General features: G+C 32.4%; 3 protein-coding genes and 1 long non-coding RNA gene across 6 annotated transcripts in view; 2 read left to right on the forward strand and 2 right to left on the reverse strand.

Moving 5' to 3' along the window:
- Positions 1–296: 296 nt before the first annotated feature.
- Positions 297–10,557, reverse strand: LOC141462187 (TIP41-like protein). The gene is made up of 6 exons (XM_074143835.1): positions 10,277–10,557; positions 7,367–7,515; positions 6,221–6,400; positions 5,460–5,682; positions 2,790–2,948; positions 297–419 (listed from the first exon to the last, which is right to left on the reverse strand). Exons 2-6 carry the CDS (start codon positions 7,510–7,512, stop codon positions 327–329), a joined length of 801 nt encoding a protein of 266 aa, XP_073999936.1. The 5' UTR covers positions 7,513–7,515; positions 10,277–10,557; the 3' UTR covers positions 297–326.
- LOC141462186 (protein yellow-like) lies at positions 7,510–10,232 on the forward strand. Its single transcript, XM_074143834.1, has 4 exons — positions 7,510–7,747; positions 7,833–8,087; positions 9,105–9,840; positions 9,920–10,232. The coding sequence occupies exons 1-4, from the start codon at positions 7,735–7,737 to the stop codon at positions 10,140–10,142; spliced, it is 1,227 nt and encodes a 408-aa protein (XP_073999935.1). The 5' UTR covers positions 7,510–7,734; the 3' UTR covers positions 10,143–10,232.
- Positions 10,558–12,053: 1,496 nt separating the features above from the next.
- Positions 12,054–19,472, reverse strand: part of wupA (troponin wings up A) — a 43,681-nt gene continuing 36,262 nt past the window's right edge. For 2 of the 3 annotated variants that reach the window (XM_074143837.1, XM_074143836.1), the window contains exon 8: positions 16,048–16,703. In XM_074143837.1, the coding sequence (XP_073999938.1) occupies positions 16,641–16,703 (63 nt within the window). In that variant the 3' untranslated portion in view covers positions 16,048–16,640. Of the gene's footprint in view, positions 12,200–12,305; positions 12,675–12,819; positions 12,886–13,544; positions 13,713–13,805; positions 13,978–16,047; positions 16,704–19,472 lie in introns of those variants that run through there. The other variant, XM_074143840.1, reaches the window with a different exon arrangement.
- LOC141462189 (uncharacterized) lies at positions 13,974–16,638 on the forward strand. The gene is made up of 2 exons (XR_012463140.1): positions 13,974–14,641; positions 15,729–16,638. It is a non-coding gene; the product is annotated as an uncharacterized lncRNA (long non-coding RNA).

The following is a 19,472-nucleotide window of genomic DNA, read 5'->3' on the forward strand; positions in this document are numbered from 1 at the left end:
TTCCATCTAAATCGTTCTTCACAGTTACTAACTTTGGGTTAATAATATTAATACTGTAGTGTTAACTTTTAAAGAGTGTTTTGTGTTCCAAGTGTTATCCGGGCATGAAAGCCCTGATATTCAATTAGAGACCAGTATCGATGTTTCAAACTGAAAACATTACATGCAAATATACAGCAGGATAGAATCAGACTTGAAAAGCCTAAAAACAAAAAAAAAAATCAAAATGTTTAATTTACATTTATAATTTAAATTATAAGAAATTTTTAATTTTATTGTGGAAGAAAAAAAAAATATATATATATATTTCCATTTATTTACAAAAATTAAGTTGGAAGGGATAACTTTTCACATTTCATCTCGATTAATGGTATCAAATTAGCGACTTCATCAGGATCGTTCATCAATGCCAAAGGAATCTGTAATAACATTTACAATAATTATATAGAAAAAAAAAGTATTTCAGTTTTTTTTGAATTTAAAGCAAGTCAACAACAGCTGAGGTTACTGGCGTCCAGAGCTCTGCCAGACTTCGGACGCTGTTCTCTCGTTACTTCAAAATAAGAAGCCTGTCTTACAAGTTGTTTCATGCTGTACAAAAAAATGTTTGAATTCCAACAGTTGTGTCGTATTATTTTATAACAACAACAAAACAATGGTGCTTTACTGGAATAAACGAAGTTTTTATTTCACTTTTTGCTTTGTTCATTCATTATCCATATAAGCAGCTTTATAAATGTGAAATTTAAATAAAATGTAGAAATTTTAAAACTGCGTCAAGTTTTAATCTCAAAAAACCAAAAAATAAATATTACAGTACATAACGGTACCTTTACTTTTTTTTTTTTTCACTTTATTTGTATATTTACAACTGCAACAATTGTTGCATCAGGTAAATTTGATCTTACTGGTTAAGTTCTCTTGTAATGACATGGTTAGAGCAATCACCCACTGGTGAAACTCTTTCACAATGATTAATCACAACAGATCTCTAGGCCATTTTCGCTTTAAGCGACGAGGAGGATTGTCGTGAAGGTGAGGAGAGGAGAGTTGTTGGACAAGAGGATTAGGATGGAGAGCTAGGAGGCTGTGAAATTTGCGGTAGCGAGACTTTATTAGGTCAGTGACGAAAGGGATGAGAAGGTCAGTGTGTATTGTAAGGTTAGAGATGTAGAATGGAGCATTCAGGATTTTCCGTAGGATTTTAGACTGTAGTGTCTGCAGGCGTTTGGAGTTAGAAGGTTTGGTTGAGCCCCACACTTCTGCTCCGTATGTCCATATGGGTCTTAACAGTGTCTTGTAAATTGTCAGTTTGTGATTCAAGTCGAGTTTGGATCTGCGGTCAAGTAGTCTAGTAAGTAGCTTGTAGCGTCTGTTCACGTCTTGTCGTTTCAGTCGAGTATGTGGGTTCCAGGTGAGTCTCTTGTCAATGTACAGTCCTAGGTATCGTACTACGTCAGCTGGAGGAATCGTTACACCGTTCAGTTGAACTGGTGGACTTGCAGATTTTCGTAAAGTAAACGTAATGTGCACAGATTTTTGTTCATTAATTTTCATTTTCCATTTTCGGAACCAGGTTTCGAGAAGATTTAAATGGATTTGAATGTTCTGACTTGCTTGTACCGGATCGGAGTGGGATGTAAGAACAGCAGTATCGTCAGCGAATGTTGAAACTATTGTATTTTGGGAAAGAGGTAAGTCAGCAATATATATTTGAAAAAGGAAAGGGCCTAGAATGCTTCCTTGAGGGACTCCAGCTTTTATGGGTATAAAGGATGAGAGGGCCTGCCCTTGACGAACGCGGCAGTACCGATCGGTTAAGTAAGATTTTAAGATCAGATAGTAGGTGAAAGGAAGATGATTTTTAAGTTTGTGCAGTAAGCCCGAGTGCCAGACCCGATCAAAGGCCTGAGCCACATCGAGAAAGACACCCGAACAGTACTGTTTACGCTCCAAGGAAGAGGATATGGTATCTATTATGAAGCAAATTCATTTTATTCAGATTTTATTTTTTAAACACACAAGAAGTATCGGGACATCCTGAGGGAACCGGTTTATCCCCCAAAATCCCTGCTGTTACATTGATAAAAGGTTTTAATGAAGGCCCTTTAAATAAGTACTACCACTTGGTGTATAAGGTGTTCTGTATCTTTAACGCCCAAATGCAATAAATAATCCAGATTTTTTTATTTTGTAATTGTTTCTTCCTGATCGTAAAAATATTGTATATTCTGGATTATGTTTTTTAAGATTTGTTCAATAAAAGAACTTGTAATTTTGGTGCCGTTTTGACAGATTTATTGTCTTTCTTAGGAGCGCCACGGTAGCCGAGCGGTTAGAAGCGAGACCTGCAAACTAATATGTATTGTGGTACTGGGTTCGACTCCCGGTCTATGCCTTGGACTTTATTTAATGGTTAACAAAAGAAATTTACAGTAAAGTATGCTTGCTAGTCGCCTCCGTCCACTACACCTAATTGGTAATTGGATGTCAAGCCCCGTCAGAAAAAATAGGCGATTACTTTACTTTTGTCTTCCTTAGGGCGTTATTTAGAGTTGGTCGTGAATTACAATACTACTGTATATATTATATGTATAATATTATTTTTTTCAAAATAGTTTATTAACAAACTCACACAAAAACGCTCCATAGAATAAATATATCTGTTGAAACGATGTCAAAAAATTACGAGTTTTTTTTTTTTTATCGACAAAATTCTGCCGAACATAAATAATCCACTACATGAAATAAATAAATGTACTACTTAGTAACCAATGGTCCAGACTAACCTGTAATTCCTGTAATTTCCCTTCTCTTTGCGACGACTCCACAATCACATAGTCATTACTGAACTCATGATAGATTCTAGCATCATTAACGCTAACAATTACACCGTCCACTCTTAAGAAATAACGTAATAGTATAAAAAAACTAGATGGCATAACTCTCTGAAAAAAATAAATAAATAAAATGTTTACATATTTTTTAAAAACTATAATTATAATTTATTAACACAGACTTTGGTCAAAGCTTCAGTATTCTTGTAGGTAAGCTTCAAACGTCCAGCCACTCTGACATTGATTTCTTAATTTGTTTTAAGTTCAACAGATAAGGTTCAAGATGTAAATAAGAATGATTTACATATAACTAAAAAGTTAAGCCAATTAGATGACTGGCCGAGCCCTCATTTCGGGTCTACTAACACATTTCTTCTATTCATTAACGTTCTGAGGTTAACGTTGAAAGCTATCTCCTCTTTTCTTGGGTTTACATACACGTTGATATTACTTCTCTTTTAAGTAATTACTCCTCCTTAACTCTTAAGAATGTTGTCCAGACAATGATACAGTAATAAACTCTAGTAAATGATGTGCAAACCTTATTTAAAATAAAAAAAAAAGTACGATGTGCTGTTAAAAATAATAGCCTAGTAACCCATTTGATCGGAAAGCTTAATTTCAGAGAACAAATATACAGTGCCGAACAAAAGTACACCACAATATTTCGGGAATTTTCAAAATAAAGAATTATTAGAGTAAAAAATGTGGTTTAACTCTTTGAGGCGCACGATTTTAAAGAAAATAAAAGCCCTAGTTGCACAGAATTTCTTTTATTATACAAAAAATGGAAATAAACATTCATTTCCATTATTTTCCATATGTAATCATCCCTCTCAAATAGCCATTACTCTCGAAATACGAAAAAAAGAAAAGAAAAAATTAATACCATTTCAATAGTCCTTTTTTAGTGTGGGACACTGGTATTGTATAATACCACTATGCAACTAATGCTTTATATGATGTTCGTTCAAACACAACTTTTTACCAAAACAAAGCGGGAACTTTGCAGACAGTACAGCACTGTCCTTCAGCGCACTGTTCCTTGAAATGTTTAAGTTCCAAGTTTTGACCCAATTTTTTATAAACAAATATGATTTAACAACAGCTGCATCCAAATAATAGAACAGTATGCGGTGCCACCATTTTTTACTATCGGTCAAGTTTATAATTGATATACATTTTGTTTTTCACTTATTTACGCATTTACCATTGGTGCATAGCACTGCCAACTAAATGAAAAACTATAAATAACTTATTAAGCTGTATGTATGAATAACTTTAACTTTTCGAGGTGGGTTAAAATATATCCCACCATGCAGCAAAAGCTCAGCAAAAGGTGGGACAGTTTTTAACCCACCTAGCCGCAAAAAGTTAAACATTTAATTTATACTTCTATTTTGAAACCCATCTGGGCATATGGAATAGAGCTGTGGGGTTCAACCAAACGCTCCAATCTCCTAAAGATTCAATCTTTTCAATCTAAAATACTTCAAACTATTTGTAAACGCTCCATTTTATGTCTCCCAACCTGGAATATACACACTGTGACCTTACCATTCCTTTTGTCACCCAAGTCGCTGAAAACACGTGTACAGAAAACTCCACTTCAGCCTGCAATCTCATATAAATCCTCAAGCTCCAAAATCTTTCTTCTAGAACTCTTCCTGATAACCCGCGGACAAGCCGCCTTAAGAGACAGTGTGGCCTCGTGATCTCTCCATTGAAGAGAGTGGTACTAACAATCTAATGTTTTGGAGTGTTACCACTGGGTAAATTCTCCACTCGTTACCTTATCATTTATTGCTCCATTGTATCATTGTTATTTATAGCGCTAACGCGCTGATTGTAGCACAATAAACGCAAAAAAAAGTTGTAATTATTGTTACTAAATACATATATATTTGAGAGATGAAAAGACCTCTGCCATCTCCTATTGCATATAAATAAAAAGATCGGAGTTCAGGCCTGAACAAAAGTCCACATACAGAATTGATAAATTCAATATTGTAATAATACTTACTTGTTAGGGTAAATCTTAATATTTACAAATTTATTAATTTTAGTTGAAACGTGAATATAGGCGGATCTGAGTTAGTTAAGAATTTATTATTATTTAAAATGGTTCACCAAAGAAAGGAAATTCCTGTGTCAGAACGCAGATTAATAGTTAAATTAAATAATCAAGGATTTTCATATCATAACATTGCAAACATTATTCAAAGAAGCCACGCGAGATATCCTTTCCCACCGAGATAAAAGACAATTTTTCCGGGTGTATGCAGACTTCTGTTCGGCACTGTAAGTATATAATTATAAATTAATGCCAAAACCTTGTTAATCACTTGTAGTATTTATTTTTTATAATACTCGAGCAATTTGTTGACTTATATACTAACTAAATACTGTTCAATTCTCTCATTAGACCTTATCTAGTAAATGTATCTATTGCCTGACTCAGTCAAACCGAGTGCTCTAGTACAGCGCCGATTTCTGAGATGATTGTCTTATTCATCTCACAATGTTATATTCAAATCCCCCATATCTTTACATATGAAATTCCTGTACTATACATTTTAATAAATAAATCTATGCTAAATTAAAAGAAAATAAACAACTTACAATTCGGACTGAACAAAAAGACGTGCCATTATCATGAAGTTCATCTTCAAATAAAATCAACTTTCTATACAATAAAATCTTTTCTCTTTGCATCAATTTATTTTTATCTATTGTTAGATCGGTAAGTTCACGGGTACCCCAATCTTTATAAGTACCAATATAGTTAGTCTTGAACGTCCAATCAAAATCACCAATCGTTTTGTTGACTAAACCTGATTCTTGTCTGAAAAATTTTAGAGAAAAAGTATTATTACCAAAAATTTAAATGCATGATTATGGTTAGAAAAAGCTTCTCTGGTTTAAAAAAAAACATCAAAATATCTGGCTTATGATAAAAATATCTAAAATCCAGGATTCCAGATTGACATTAGACTGATCAATAGTTTAGAAGGAAATAGCCTAAGTTCTTCAATCGCTGATCATGAAGAAACTGATTACCTCACAACTGGGAATCCGTAAAAAAAATAAAGAGAATTTCATTCCATTATCTCACAAAACACGAGACTTAGCAACACTAGCTAGAAATCATATTTATCACTATTTAGTTTTAATTATATGCCATCAAGTGCAGACACGAAAGTGATCAACGGTGTTGTCCTTGGGTCGATTATTAAAAGAATCAAGTTGTACTTTACTTAGCCATGGAGTTAGCTTTACAAGTTATGTGAAATCATAACCTTACTTTTTATGCCATACTGAACTATTTTTCAAACTGAAAATACACTGTGACACAAAGAGAAAATATATTATTAATTTTTCACCTAGCTTTTTTCCAGCTTTCTGAACAAGCAATTTTTACACTTTGATTTTCATTTTTCACTAATTTCAATGCATCCAACGCATTAAATTCAATACTGCAACCACTTTTATGTACAATTTCTAGACTATTGTTTGGAAATACCATCTCTGGTAGATGTGGAATATGTAATTCTTTTTCATATCTGAAAGAAAACAAAAAATTTAAGTTTTTTTTTTTTTTAAGATTACCACATATAATCACTTCAGAGTTAACATTGATGTAACCACAATGAAACAGGTAAACTAAGTATATTTCTGATGTATGGATAAAACATCTTTGTTTTTGTTAATTTAAATAAATTCTCTCCTAAATTTAATAATGATAAAACAATGTACAAAAACTGCTAATAATTCTTGGCAGTTGATGTGCCAAAAAAAAAAAAAAAAATCTTAAAGAATACGAAAAGCATTTTAATCGCATAGTTCAATTTCAATATTTAAATCGATTTATTAAGTATCGAGTATTTAAATTTCTCTATTTCAGCAAAACATATACAGTTTACTGTTTCAAGACAATCTAATGCTTTGGTCCAATTATAAATATAAAAAAAATCTTTACACCAACGTTTCGAATTATATTTAGTTCATCTTCAGGACAACATTAACATTAACGTGAGATCTAGGTGTTAACAAATTAATCATGGGCTCTCACATTAATCATAATTTTGGTTCCAAATAATATTAAAATAATAAAAACTATGAAAATTAATTAAAAAATTGTTAATGTTTTTTAAATCTCATTGACATTTTTTTTTTGGTGTTATTGTTTAGGTGTATGCTAATGTTATATATGTGTATTTCTAGTATCGATTTACCTTAGATTTTTGATTAGTATCTATGTGCAAATATATTGCAAAAATTATTTTTAAATCGAATTGTGAACCATGTCTTAAGTCTCCATAGTGAATTTGTAAACAACCAAAACTCTCTTTTTTGCTTGTTTACCTCTGAAGTGAAATAAATATAGTTCGAAAAGAAGATGTAAACCATTTTTTCTTTATAAACTGTCCAAAACTCAAGAAACTACAGAAAAAAGAACTGTTAACATCTTATTTACAGTATAATTTATTATAAATTTCTAAATAGAAATAAAAAAAAACTTAATTTACATGCAATATGAACAGAATTCATCGTTTTCACATTTCTCTGTACACTTTGATGGTAATATATGGCTGCTTTTATAACGTACTGTCCAATCTTGAAAATTGTGCTCCTCATTTTCAACCAGGAATTCATTCTTTTTCACAACATTCATTGTCTGGAAAAAATATATAAATAAATAGTTAACAAACAATAATAATTTTACGAGTACAATTCCACTATTGTTGACTCAAACAAAGTATCAACTGAAAGGTTATAATTAATCAATTTTAAAACGGAAACGTAACTACAGGAAAACTATAATAGAAACATCAACATTTCAGTGTTAACACTTTTTTAAACAAAATTGTAGCATAAACATCTCCTGCATTTTAACATGAGAGTTTTAGGTAATATATTTAATTTATTATATATGTTTTACATTTTTTACAAAATTACGTAAGTAATATTTTAATTATTTTCCCCCTTTTAAAGGATTATTCCTTCTTACTTACGTTTTAATGAGCAAGAATGCAGCCGATAATAGATTTAAAGAGAAATACAGTTGGGAAATAATTGATTATGAATTTCCATCTCTGGAAGAAAGGGCTAAGGCCGAAGCAGAGGGTTTATACAAACCTGGCAACAGTTTTATATCAAGTATAGACCTATGGGGTGACTTCTTATATCTTGCAGTTCCTAGGATGAAACCTGGAGTGCCGTCTACGTTGAACTACATCAATATTTCAGGTAATACTGTAAACGCTAGTAATAAGGTAGTTCATAAGCTGCTAAAAGACTATTCCGCAGAGATGAATTATATAGCACACATTTTCTCGTCCATGTCCCGACAATACGTTCTCAGGTTTCTTAACCTGAATTAAGAAATGTTCGAGATGTATAGAGATTCTTCCTTCCCCTTACTTAGATCTAGATAAAGATTTCTTCCTTAACAGTGACGGGGATTCTGTTTGGAAACAAACCAGCATGCACTGACTTATCTTATCCGGGCTTATCCTAATTCATGGAAAGAATAGTTACTTGTAAAAAACAGATTCCAAACTTGTACTTCAATAAGGTCCATTTCTTTTTTCTAACCAGGGATTTGGCCATTCTCTTAAGTTTATAAGAGGCCAACATACTCTACTTATACTTGCATATTCTGTGCATCAATATTCCATCCCAAAATGGATTTCAGAACATTCTAAAAGACGATTACAGCTATCTTCCTGCAAGGAAGACTTAGTAGCTTTGGATCCACGATCATATGGATTGATTATCTACCTATAGGATTCATGTCAGGATACAGTGAGACCTTAAAGATCTACAGTGCTTCTGTAAAGTAACAATATTTCCACAGAAGGTTTTATTTGGAAGTGAGAAAACATTTTACCCAGGGTTTTCGCAAAACAGTGATTGGCGAATCGCTTAATAAAACAGCATTCATCATACAAGATGAATACATCATCTGCTCTGTTTGAAGCGATTTATACCTTAGTTGATGCAGTTTTTTTAAAGGGTGTTGTAGACAACCATAATTGCTGAATTTAGCATATTAATTATTTCTCCATTATGAGCCAGCGTTTTTTGTAATAGACTAAAATTGACTAAATACTATGAGCACAGTTGTGGAGACTAGAAATGTCAATTCTGAATTCTTTAATGAATCAAGCGATGCATACCAAATGTATTTTCGTTTGTCCATAGAATACAGGCGAATGTATAAAAATATGTATTTGAAATATTTAATTTTTTAATGTTTTTCAGACCCGATGAAATCACCAATATTAAAACCTTATCCATCCTGGGAAGCAAACTATTTTAATAATACTGCCAAAAAACAAGGTATGACATCCGTCCATAGTTTAAGAGTAGATGTGTGCAACAGACTTTGGGCAATAGATTCAGGTTTATCAGATGAACTGAACACAAATCGTGAAGAGAATTTGCCAAGTTTATTTGTCTACAATCTAATTGATAGATCACTTGTACGAAAGTATATACTTGTAGATGAACAATTTTACAGAGATTCAAAATTTCGAAATATAGTTGTAGACGTGACTCCAGGGAATTGTGAAAACGCTTTTGCCTATTTAGCTGACACCCAACATGGATTGCTTGTTTACAGATGGTATACGAATGAATCACACAAAATTAGTAATAATTATTTTTCATTTGAACCTATCTGGGGCAGTTTTAGGACAAGCACTGGTAATTTATACCAACTGAATGATGGCGTGCTAGGAATGGCATTGAGTATGCCAAACCAAGAAGGACATCGGGAATTGTTTTTTCAACCACTGGCCGGTATTTTAGTGTACAGAATATCTACGCGTATATTACAAAATAAATCCATGCCGGCTGAATGTTACAAGCATACATATTTACTTGGCAACAGAGGAGACAATATGCAATCTAGTGCCAGCATCTTTGATCAGAATACTGGAACACTCTTTTATACAACTGTGATCAAAAATGGTATCGCATGTTGGAATTCTTTTAGGTAAAAATATCTTTTCTTATTTGAAATAAGATATCCAAACTTCAGAATTCCTTAACGTTAAAGAAAATTTATTTTTCAGAGGTGACAATATAAATCCACAAAATCAAGGAATTATAAATGAATTTAATGAACCATTGTCTTATCCGGCAGACATTAGAATTGATAAAAACGGATCTTTATGGGTATTAACTAACAAAATGATGGATTTTCTGTATGAAAAAGAGCAGTCAACAACACCCTATCGTATTTTCACTGGTACTTTGCATACATTAATCAAAAATACCCCTTGTAAATTGTTCTGAGCAGTAAAAGTAATATGTAATATTAATAAAAATAAGTAGAGAATTTTCAGATTATATTTTTGCCCTTTTACTGAAACATCTTTAACTAAGTCAGGTAAAGAGAACAAAGTAATAATTTGTAAAGAAATTATTACCCTTTTTGAAGAAATTGTTTTAAACTGCAGACAGATTTATACGTATACATCAAACCATCATCTCCATAGTAACGGAATAAAAACATGGGCCTCACTATATGTGAGGTTTCTTCAAGAAATAATTCATTAGCACTTTTTGATCACTTTTAAACTAATAAAATGAACTTTAATATTATACTAATAAAATGTAATTTAGTCAACTAAAACAAGTTAACCTTCAATCTGTGAGATAGGAACACTTCCACTATAGTTTATAACCTGCATTATAACACAACTTCAGACTGTAATCGGCTTGGCTCGTGAAATGCTATCTATCGGTTGAAGCTAAAACTATAATAGGTTGTGGGTCAGATACGTTTAATAATTTGTAAAGGATTCTAATTTGAAAGGATTCGTACACTTACAATTGTAAATTTAAATTATGGTTACCATTGATTATGGAAATCTTACTTGTAAATTGATGAAAAATTGAAAACGTCCTTAATATTCCGTAACAGTAATGGTCTAGTACAACTATTTGGCCATTTTTGTAAACTTAAAGGAACAAGTTGACTAATTTCACGTTTCTATACAGGGTGAACCAGTAAGTATTGTCCATAGGGCCTACTGTGTGTAGTACATCTAAAATGGAGTTCAATGACGTATTGGCCAACTTCATATTTTCCACTGTTCACTTGAGTGACGACATTTTAATTTTTTTTTTTTTTTCTAAAATCATTACTTTTTTCCAATAAAAATGTTATTACTCAGAAAGTTTTAGTCTGAATTCGATTCTGATGACACGGTTAGAAAGACAGATACATTTTCTAAAAATTGATACCATTTTAAAGCATAAGTTATTCTCCAAACAGCCTCAATCTTCCTCCTGGATACTGGGAAAATAAAAGTAATCGAAATTTTTGAAGAAAACTCATTCGGCCCTTATGGGGATCATTATCAGACCTAGGTGCTGGCCACTTTTTAGTAAAAGTTTCCTTGTCTAATGTGGTACTTTCTAACGGTATATCATTTTCCAGGATTCCTTTTATCTTCGTACGAGAAATTACGTTTGTTTTGCAAGAAAACGTGTTCAGGTGCACTCAACAGTGTTAATTTATCAAGTAGGTTTAATTCATTGAAAACTCTTTTAGATGTGCCAGTAATCAATTTTTTAAGTAGATTGTCTTAAAATAAGGAAGTCAAAGGTTACAAATTGCACTTCCCCCCCCCAAAAAAAGAGTTGTTAAGGTTTATTCACATTCTTTTCTTTTTCAACACTGCAGTTGTGAGTGAAATTGTAATTTGGAATAAATACAAACTATAAGAATTCTTGTTTATAAAAATAGTACTTGTTTAAAATATTTCCTGACATTTTCTCAAATATTTCAGAGTTTAGATTTTTTTTTTTTTCAATTTAGCAGTGATGAATCAGTTTAGGGCTCTTAATACAGTATATGATTAACACAGCAGTTTATTTTGACAGTTAACAACACAAACAAAAAGTTAATATTTACAAATACCACTATTATTTTAATACTATTTAATAAACGTGTTAATGAGATGTTCTAGAAGCTTCTATCTGTAATGCCTCCTCGATAAATCATCTGGTGGAATCAAATGGAGGCAAGAGCAGAAGCTGTATAAACAAGAATGGAAGAAGGATATTCAATGGTATGGAACAAAGAAATCAGTAATTCTTATGAAATGCACTTTATTTACAGATACAGAGAAAATTTTGATTGAGATTAAAAAATATAAATATATATAATTCAATAATTTAAATTTGCGTTTTCACACAAGAAAACAATTCTTGGAAAATCATAATTTCTGTGTTTATTATGCGAATAAAATTGTATTTTGAAAATTAAATATGAAGTTTTTCCCAAACTTTTCACCCTTTTCTTCAAGCTTCAATTACTTTTTTTTTAATTCTTCAAGCAGCGGCTGTAACATTAGTTTTTTTTATTTTTTTTTTTTTAAAAATTAAATGTAGTGAAAATAAAAGTAAAACATGCGACTGAATTGAAAGGAACTGAAATAGGATACACACCTTGGACTACTGGCGGTTGTGTGGGCGGTGCTTCAGCCGGTGGTGGTACTACTGGAGTTTCAGCTGGTGGTGCAGCTGGAACTGGAGTTTCCGCAGGAGCGGCTTCAGCAGCCGGAGTTGCTTCTGCAGATTTTGCTTCACCTTCTGCAGGTTTAGCTTCACCTTCTGCAGGTTTAGCTTCACCTTCAGCTGGCTTAGCTTCACCTTCAGCTGGCTTAGCTTCACCTTCAGCTGGCTTAGCTTCACCTTCGGCAGGAGGTTTGGCTTCACCTTCCGCAGGTTTTGCTTCACCTTCAGCTGGCTTAGCTTCACCTTCTGCAGGTTTGGTTTCACCTTCAGTTGGTTTAGCTTCACCTTCAGCTGGCTTACCTAAAGTCAAATAATTAAAGAGGCTAAAGAGTTTGTAGAGTGGATGCCTATAGCAGTGCAAAATTCTGACATCACTAATAAACCGCAGGGTACTATACTACTACTATAGTAGTATAGTAATTAGATAAAACATTTAAAATCTCACCTTCTGCGCCTGCTTCTCCAGCAGCTTCTTTTCCTTCTCCAGCTGGAGTGTCGCCAGGTAGTGATTCTGTAACAATTTTAGCCAGTAAATAAATATGACAATTTTCTGCCTCTCGATGAACATATGGGCTGCGAAAGTATTATCCAAACGTTAGCACAGTTCCAGTTTGCGAAAAATCTATGTAAGCATGAATATAAAGCCAGATCAATTGCGATTTCTTAAAACAATAAATAATTATAAATAATGTTTTGGACAAGTTAATGAGATATTACATTTTTGTTTGTATTAAATAGTTATTTATTAAATATTTTTGTATTGTGCCAATAAAACCAGATTGCTTTGTGCGCTATTTTTGTTTTTGCCTGTACCAAAATCATTTGAGGCAAGAGGTTTTTTTCGAAACCTTCTATTTTTTGAAAAAACAAAAGGTTTCTTGGAACATATGAACAAATAAATAAAACAATAAAAATACTGAGTCAATGAACAGCAACATACTTAAAAATAATAATAAATTAAGAAAAAAAAAAAATTATGCTTAATTGTTTCAAAGTTAAGAAAAATTCACAAATTGGTCCATTAATTTACTAAGGACTAGAAAACTATCAAAGTTACAACACATTCAAGCAAATAATATTATTGGCTTCAGTGTGGATCAGTGATCAACAATTTAAATATATCACTTTGACTTAGTACAAGTAACTATGTTTTAAAAAAATTAAACCTACCTATATTAGACAGATCCATGCTCTGAGATCTCTTTATAGAAGCCTCTACTACTGGCTCCAGGAAATCTTGTGGTACCGCACTAACTGTATCTAGGAGTTTGTGAACTAATTCGTCAACACTCAAAGGATTTGCGGCGGTAACCGCTTCTCTTAAGAATAACCATAGATCTGTTAAAGAAAAAAAAAAAAATAAATAAAGCAGATATTTAATAAATAACAGAAACAGTAGTACCTATTTTCCAATAATGGATAATTTCTTACCATCTTCTGTCTTTGGAGGTGGTGGCGGAACTTCTGGTTCTGGTGGAACTTCAGATTCCTGGGGAGGAGCTTCATCATGAGGAAGTTCACTCACTTCAGAACGGAGATCACCTTCTTGACTTGGAGTCACTGGTCTGCTAGAACCTTTGCTTGGTTCTACATCTTCTTCTTCCTCATCTTGATTACTTTCTTCTTGCTGCAATGTTTATTGACACGAATACAAATTTTTTAGCTATCAAAATTTTGAAATTGGATGTTCGTTTTAAAGTAATGCAAAATTTAGCCGTAAGTACAGCCTCATAAATTATTGTACATAACATGAAACGTTTCGAACTTAATTTAAGTTCATTTTGAAAGCAAGGAAGTCTATCTGAAATTATAGATCGCACAATAAATTTCTATTTTATTCATTCTGAATAGTTCCTATTTTTAATGAATCTATATCGTTATTGATTGATTGGTATGCTGGCAACAATCTATTTGGGCAGCACCCATTTTATTGTAAATTTTTAGTCTAGAATGACTCGTTTTTCTTATTTGAGCAAAAACGTTTACATCAAATTTACATAAATGAAATATGCTTTACTGAAGCACTTTTCTTACAAACAGGCGGAAAGACTTATTTCAGTTTTTTGATTTTTTTAACATAATTATGTAATATTTTTGTAAAATGAGCAAAATATGTCCTTAGACTTATGTACTAGGAGGCTAACTAATCCTACGCGTTGAACTCCCGGTTAGTGTGGAACAATTTTGGTATTCTAAAGATACTGGCAGCCAAACCAAGACATTCAGAAAATTGGAAAAAGGAGCGGCACCGATTAGTCACAAGATTGGTAAGTAGGAGATAATGGGTTAACTAGTTTGCTAAGAAAATTTGATTTTTTTATTAAATTTTCTAAAAGTTGGGGTGCCACTGTTGAGTGTTGTTAGACTGGGACACCCTCAAGGACGTCAAAATCCCAGAAGAATTGGTTCGATCTGCTGTAAAGGTGGTAATTCGCCTAAGAATCTGACTGCGCGTGATCTCGTATTGCCCAATATGGCCATTTAGATTTTTCCAAGCCTTTCTAATGAGTATTCAGATTGAGGAAACGCACATATATTTGACATGGGATAGCCTCAATTTGTTTACGGGAATATGAGGTTAAGTACTTGAATGGCTGAAAGTTGGGAGCCCCTCTCCAGACTCTCAAACATAATCAAATGATATGACTGAAGGAACTGCGTAAGCCAGCCAAGAGATTTCCTTTGTCGCTGTGGCGTAGTCAGTCCGGTCTACCCCTTTGCGTACTCTTAATCTAATCTGACTCTTGGATGAGATTCAAAATTTGGAAATTACCTCTTAGTTTTGATTTTAAAACATCTTAAAACTATTTTTTTTTTTCTTGTAAAAAATATGATCATTGCATTCACTTACCTGATATATGCGATACTGCAATTACTTCTGCATTAAATAGGCCATTGACAAAACACAAGGGTGTGCAGCAGCTAAACCATTCATTAACATCTTATCAATGCAAACGCATTTCATTACGTTTATTTACACAGGGGAATACACAAGTACAATTAAACATTCACGAAAGAATATTATCTTCACAAAATCTTTAGGTCTCTAATACATCCCCCAGTTTTTCGGGCTGGAATTTTAAATGAAAATGAAGGGTTTCCGTGTATTAATGAAAAAATGACTTTTTTTTTTAAGAAAAACTGTTGTAACTTTTTTTCGTGAAAATCATATTAAAAAATAAAAATCTCTTCCGTAAAGATTAAAACAAATTACCCGGTACGAGCTTTCATTGAAGGTATTATTTCTAGAAATAGGTTGACTCTAATCATAACACATTTTTAACGTTTTCAAGTGCCTCTAATCAGTTTCCAAACTAAGAAATTTCACTAGGTAAATGAGCTGTAAAATTCTAGGACCGGCAGCTACATTTGAATCACGATATCTCCAATTGGAAAACAGAGGCTAAATAAACAGCATATCGATTATTACCTATCGATTATTTAAGTTATATTGTAAAGTCATATATACTAATATACACGGCTGTTGATGAATAGAATAAGGAATGTGACAAGAATGGTGTAGCGAGCTCACAGAAAAGTCTAATCTATAAAATAAAATAAAACAAAACAAACAATCCAAAAAATAATAAACCTGAAGAGAGGAAACAAAAAAAGTACAACATAAATCGAAACGGACAAAAAGGTAACTGCAGGTTTAAATAAACATCACACAGAAGACGACAGTATATTTATTTTAGGTTATAATTACCTTCCTTTTTTTTAATTACAATCACATAAATATGGGAGGTTTCATAGATTAATAAAAATTAAAGTATTTTATATTAATAAAATATTATTTGGTAATGTATAATAATAAAATGATTATTATAACAACCTTTATTTAAATCCAAAACGTACATATATTTTCATGCCACAAAGGAAAGAATATTGGACAAAACAAATATTTGATGCAGGTGTAATTTTCATTTATTTTGTAATAAACATTCACTTTTGCTTGCAGATGTAAGGAGAAAAAAGAAAAGACATTAAACAAAATATGGGTGACATTGTTAACATCATGGGGTTGTGACAATTTACAAATACTTTACATAACCTGTATTTATTATTATTTTTTTGTTGAATTCGATAAATTTTAGCTATCTTCTTGCTTCATCTTTGTTTTTGCTCGCATAGTTACTTTTTTTTATTTTATTTTAAACACTTGGATGACTTGTATTCTCCAGAGCAGTTCAATGTACATTTACGTATATACGTAAATATTATGTATATAATAATAGTTATCAGTGGTAAATTTTATCGATTTATTTAGGCGGCTTCTACCTTTTTCTTTTCTTCGTCTTTCTTCGACCAGTCCACAATTCCCTTTTTCTGTAACAACATTATTTAAGATTAATTTTTTACTTTTATCAAGAAATATATTAATTTTGCAATTTTTGTTTTGTTTGTTTCGACTATTTTAGAAATGCCTCAAATCAATCGCAAAAGAAAAAAAGATTGCTTGACAGATTATTGAATAGAAGTCGACTTCATTCGACCTCACTTAGTTTTTAAAATTACTTTTTTAAAATATTATAAATTGTTCAGGCATTTTCTCGAAAGAAAATCTTAATTAAAATTATGTCTTTCAACTGTATTGAATGTTTTTTTTAGCAATTTCATTAATGCAGGCGAAATTAGGCAAAATTTCATCATTTTTTTTGAGAGAAGAATGATTGTTGGCAATTTCAGTGTTTTTTTTAAAGCAATTGTATTTAAGGCCAACCTTTCGGAACTCAGCAACTAGGTCAACTTCAGGGCTGAGGAACATATTTTATAGAAAAAGATAATTATTTACATTAATTTGGTGACAGAGCCCAGCAGATGACCCTCGAAAGCCAGGTAGAAAGATCGGCAGTAAAAAAAAAAAACAAATAACTTTCAGTAACCAAAAAAGATGCGACAACAGTAAATCTTAAGTTTCTTTCTAATAAATACAGATAGAAGTTGAGCACCGTGCGATCCTGTTGAGCAGGTGTGGCGAACCTTTTTGAGACGTTGGTCAAATTTTGTTCATTTTTTTTTTTTTAGTACTAGCTCTTGGGTCAGTAATGCACCCATTTGCACACAAGAGTTAAGTTTAAAAATTTTCAAAAATAAACATCTTTAAAAATTCAGTTGGCTTAACTGGGTAAAACTGGGACGAAACAAGTGGCTATGGAAGTCTCTCTTTTTACAAACATAACCTGAACAAAAGTGTGTTTTATCTGAAGAAAAATTCTAAATATGGTTATTTGCTTTGGGTTAACGATTTTTTTTTTGGTAACAAACAAAATATGAGTAAAATTACAACATTTTATTTGATATTTTTTTAAACACTTTTTGACTTTATTTCAAATACTACAAGTAGCATTTTTGTCGTCATTTGCCTTTTTTAGAACTGTAATGATCACAAACTAAAGGTTATAGATAGCATTTTAAATTGCTTTTGTGTCAATGCGTGATTGAAAACAAAAAAAATACAGATAGAATATAAATTATCCACCACAATTAGAAAAATCTAAATCAACACGCGTAAAACAAAACAAATGGTTGCCTAGCAACTGTGGGTCAGTGAAAAAGCTTGCGCGGGTCATAGGTTCACCATCACTTCTATAGAGTATAAGAATGTTGCAGCATTGTAGTCTAGGGTTAGTTATATCCCTTAAAATTATTAAAATTAAAAAGATTTTCTCCTGTATTTTTTTGTTTAAATCTAGAACCACAATAATATAAGGAGTCCTAGGGTTATTTTTTTTAACTGTGTACACTCTTTTTAAAAAGAAGTTTTACTAAAAATATTTCTTTAAATTCTGCTGTTCTCCCTTATAATATAAAACGATTACAGTATGAATCTTTTAAACTTTTAAACATTCAATACAGCTGACTCATTATTCATTATCCAGTTGGCATGGGACTGATAATCGATAAAGAAAAAAAATACTTATCACAATACCAACTTAAAATTAGTTGAAATAAGCAAATATTGTACAGCGTTGTGCTCATGTAAAATGTTTTTCTGCACAAATTAAATAAAAAATAAAAATTGGCAAACATAATATTTTGTACATAAAATAGTAAATATAAATCGATTTATTTATTTATTTTTTTAAATTGTACATCAAAATCAAATTAATCGATTTGAAGAAAACCAAAATAAAAAAAAAAGTAGAGGTGCAAATAAGCTGAAAAGATCTGGTGAAAGAGAAGTTGTGTTTTTTAAAATTTGTTTATGTATATATTATTGTTTTTTAAAATTATATACATATAGGAAAATGGTTTTTTTACGAGAGGTGAGGGTGAACATTGTTTTTGGAGGGAGGTTGAGGGTTGACAAAAAATCGGGATACTTAAACACAGGAAGAACCAAAATTTAGACATAGCTGGGTATCTGTACACAATAGTCACTAAGGGTCGAACACAGAGGCAAACACAAGAAGTTAAGAAGAAAGACTGGCATAAGAAAACGCTACAGAAGTTGGTGGTAAGAGTAATCTACGACTTCCTAAAGATATATTGGCAAGTCCTGGTTTACGTTGGGATCATAGAAAAAAGAGGAGAGATGAAAAAGGGAGTTTTATGGGTTTGATCGGGCAATTAGTTCCTACCAGGTTAACTCAAAACTAGTTTGGGACTGTCTGGGTGCGCTGAAGGAAATTATTGACCAAATTAAGGTCTTTCTGGTCTGGGTACCTGGCCATTCAGGACATAAGGGGGAACGAAGCGGCAGATTTATTTGCCCGTGAAGGCTCTGCGGGACACTTCGTTGGCCCGTAGCCCTGTTTTGAAGGTTTCGAAGTGTGTTAAGACTGCGACCAATTAAGTTATGGGTGCAGAGTAGGTCTCAGGAGTGATAGCTTGCTACCACTGGGCAGAGAGACAGGCGAAGGAGTTTATTAAAGGCTATTCGCCAAGGCTGACTGCAGAATTAATCTGTCAAAGGCCGCGTGGGGCTATAAGGATGATTGTAGGCCCTATTAACTGTGGCCACTGAAGGCTCAGAAAACACATGCATCGCATGGTGGCCTAGCAGATGATAGCCTCTGTAGGTTTTCTGTCAGGAAGTGGAGGAGGAAACGGAGCAATACACGTGTTGTGTCAGTGTGAGGGGGTTTGTCTGGG

Source organism: Rhodnius prolixus, unplaced genomic scaffold (genome assembly GCF_049639745.1).
Source record: "Rhodnius prolixus isolate KJV_2025 unplaced genomic scaffold, Rpr scaffold_18, whole genome shotgun sequence".
Taxonomy (NCBI): Eukaryota; Metazoa; Arthropoda; class Insecta; order Hemiptera; family Reduviidae; genus Rhodnius; species Rhodnius prolixus.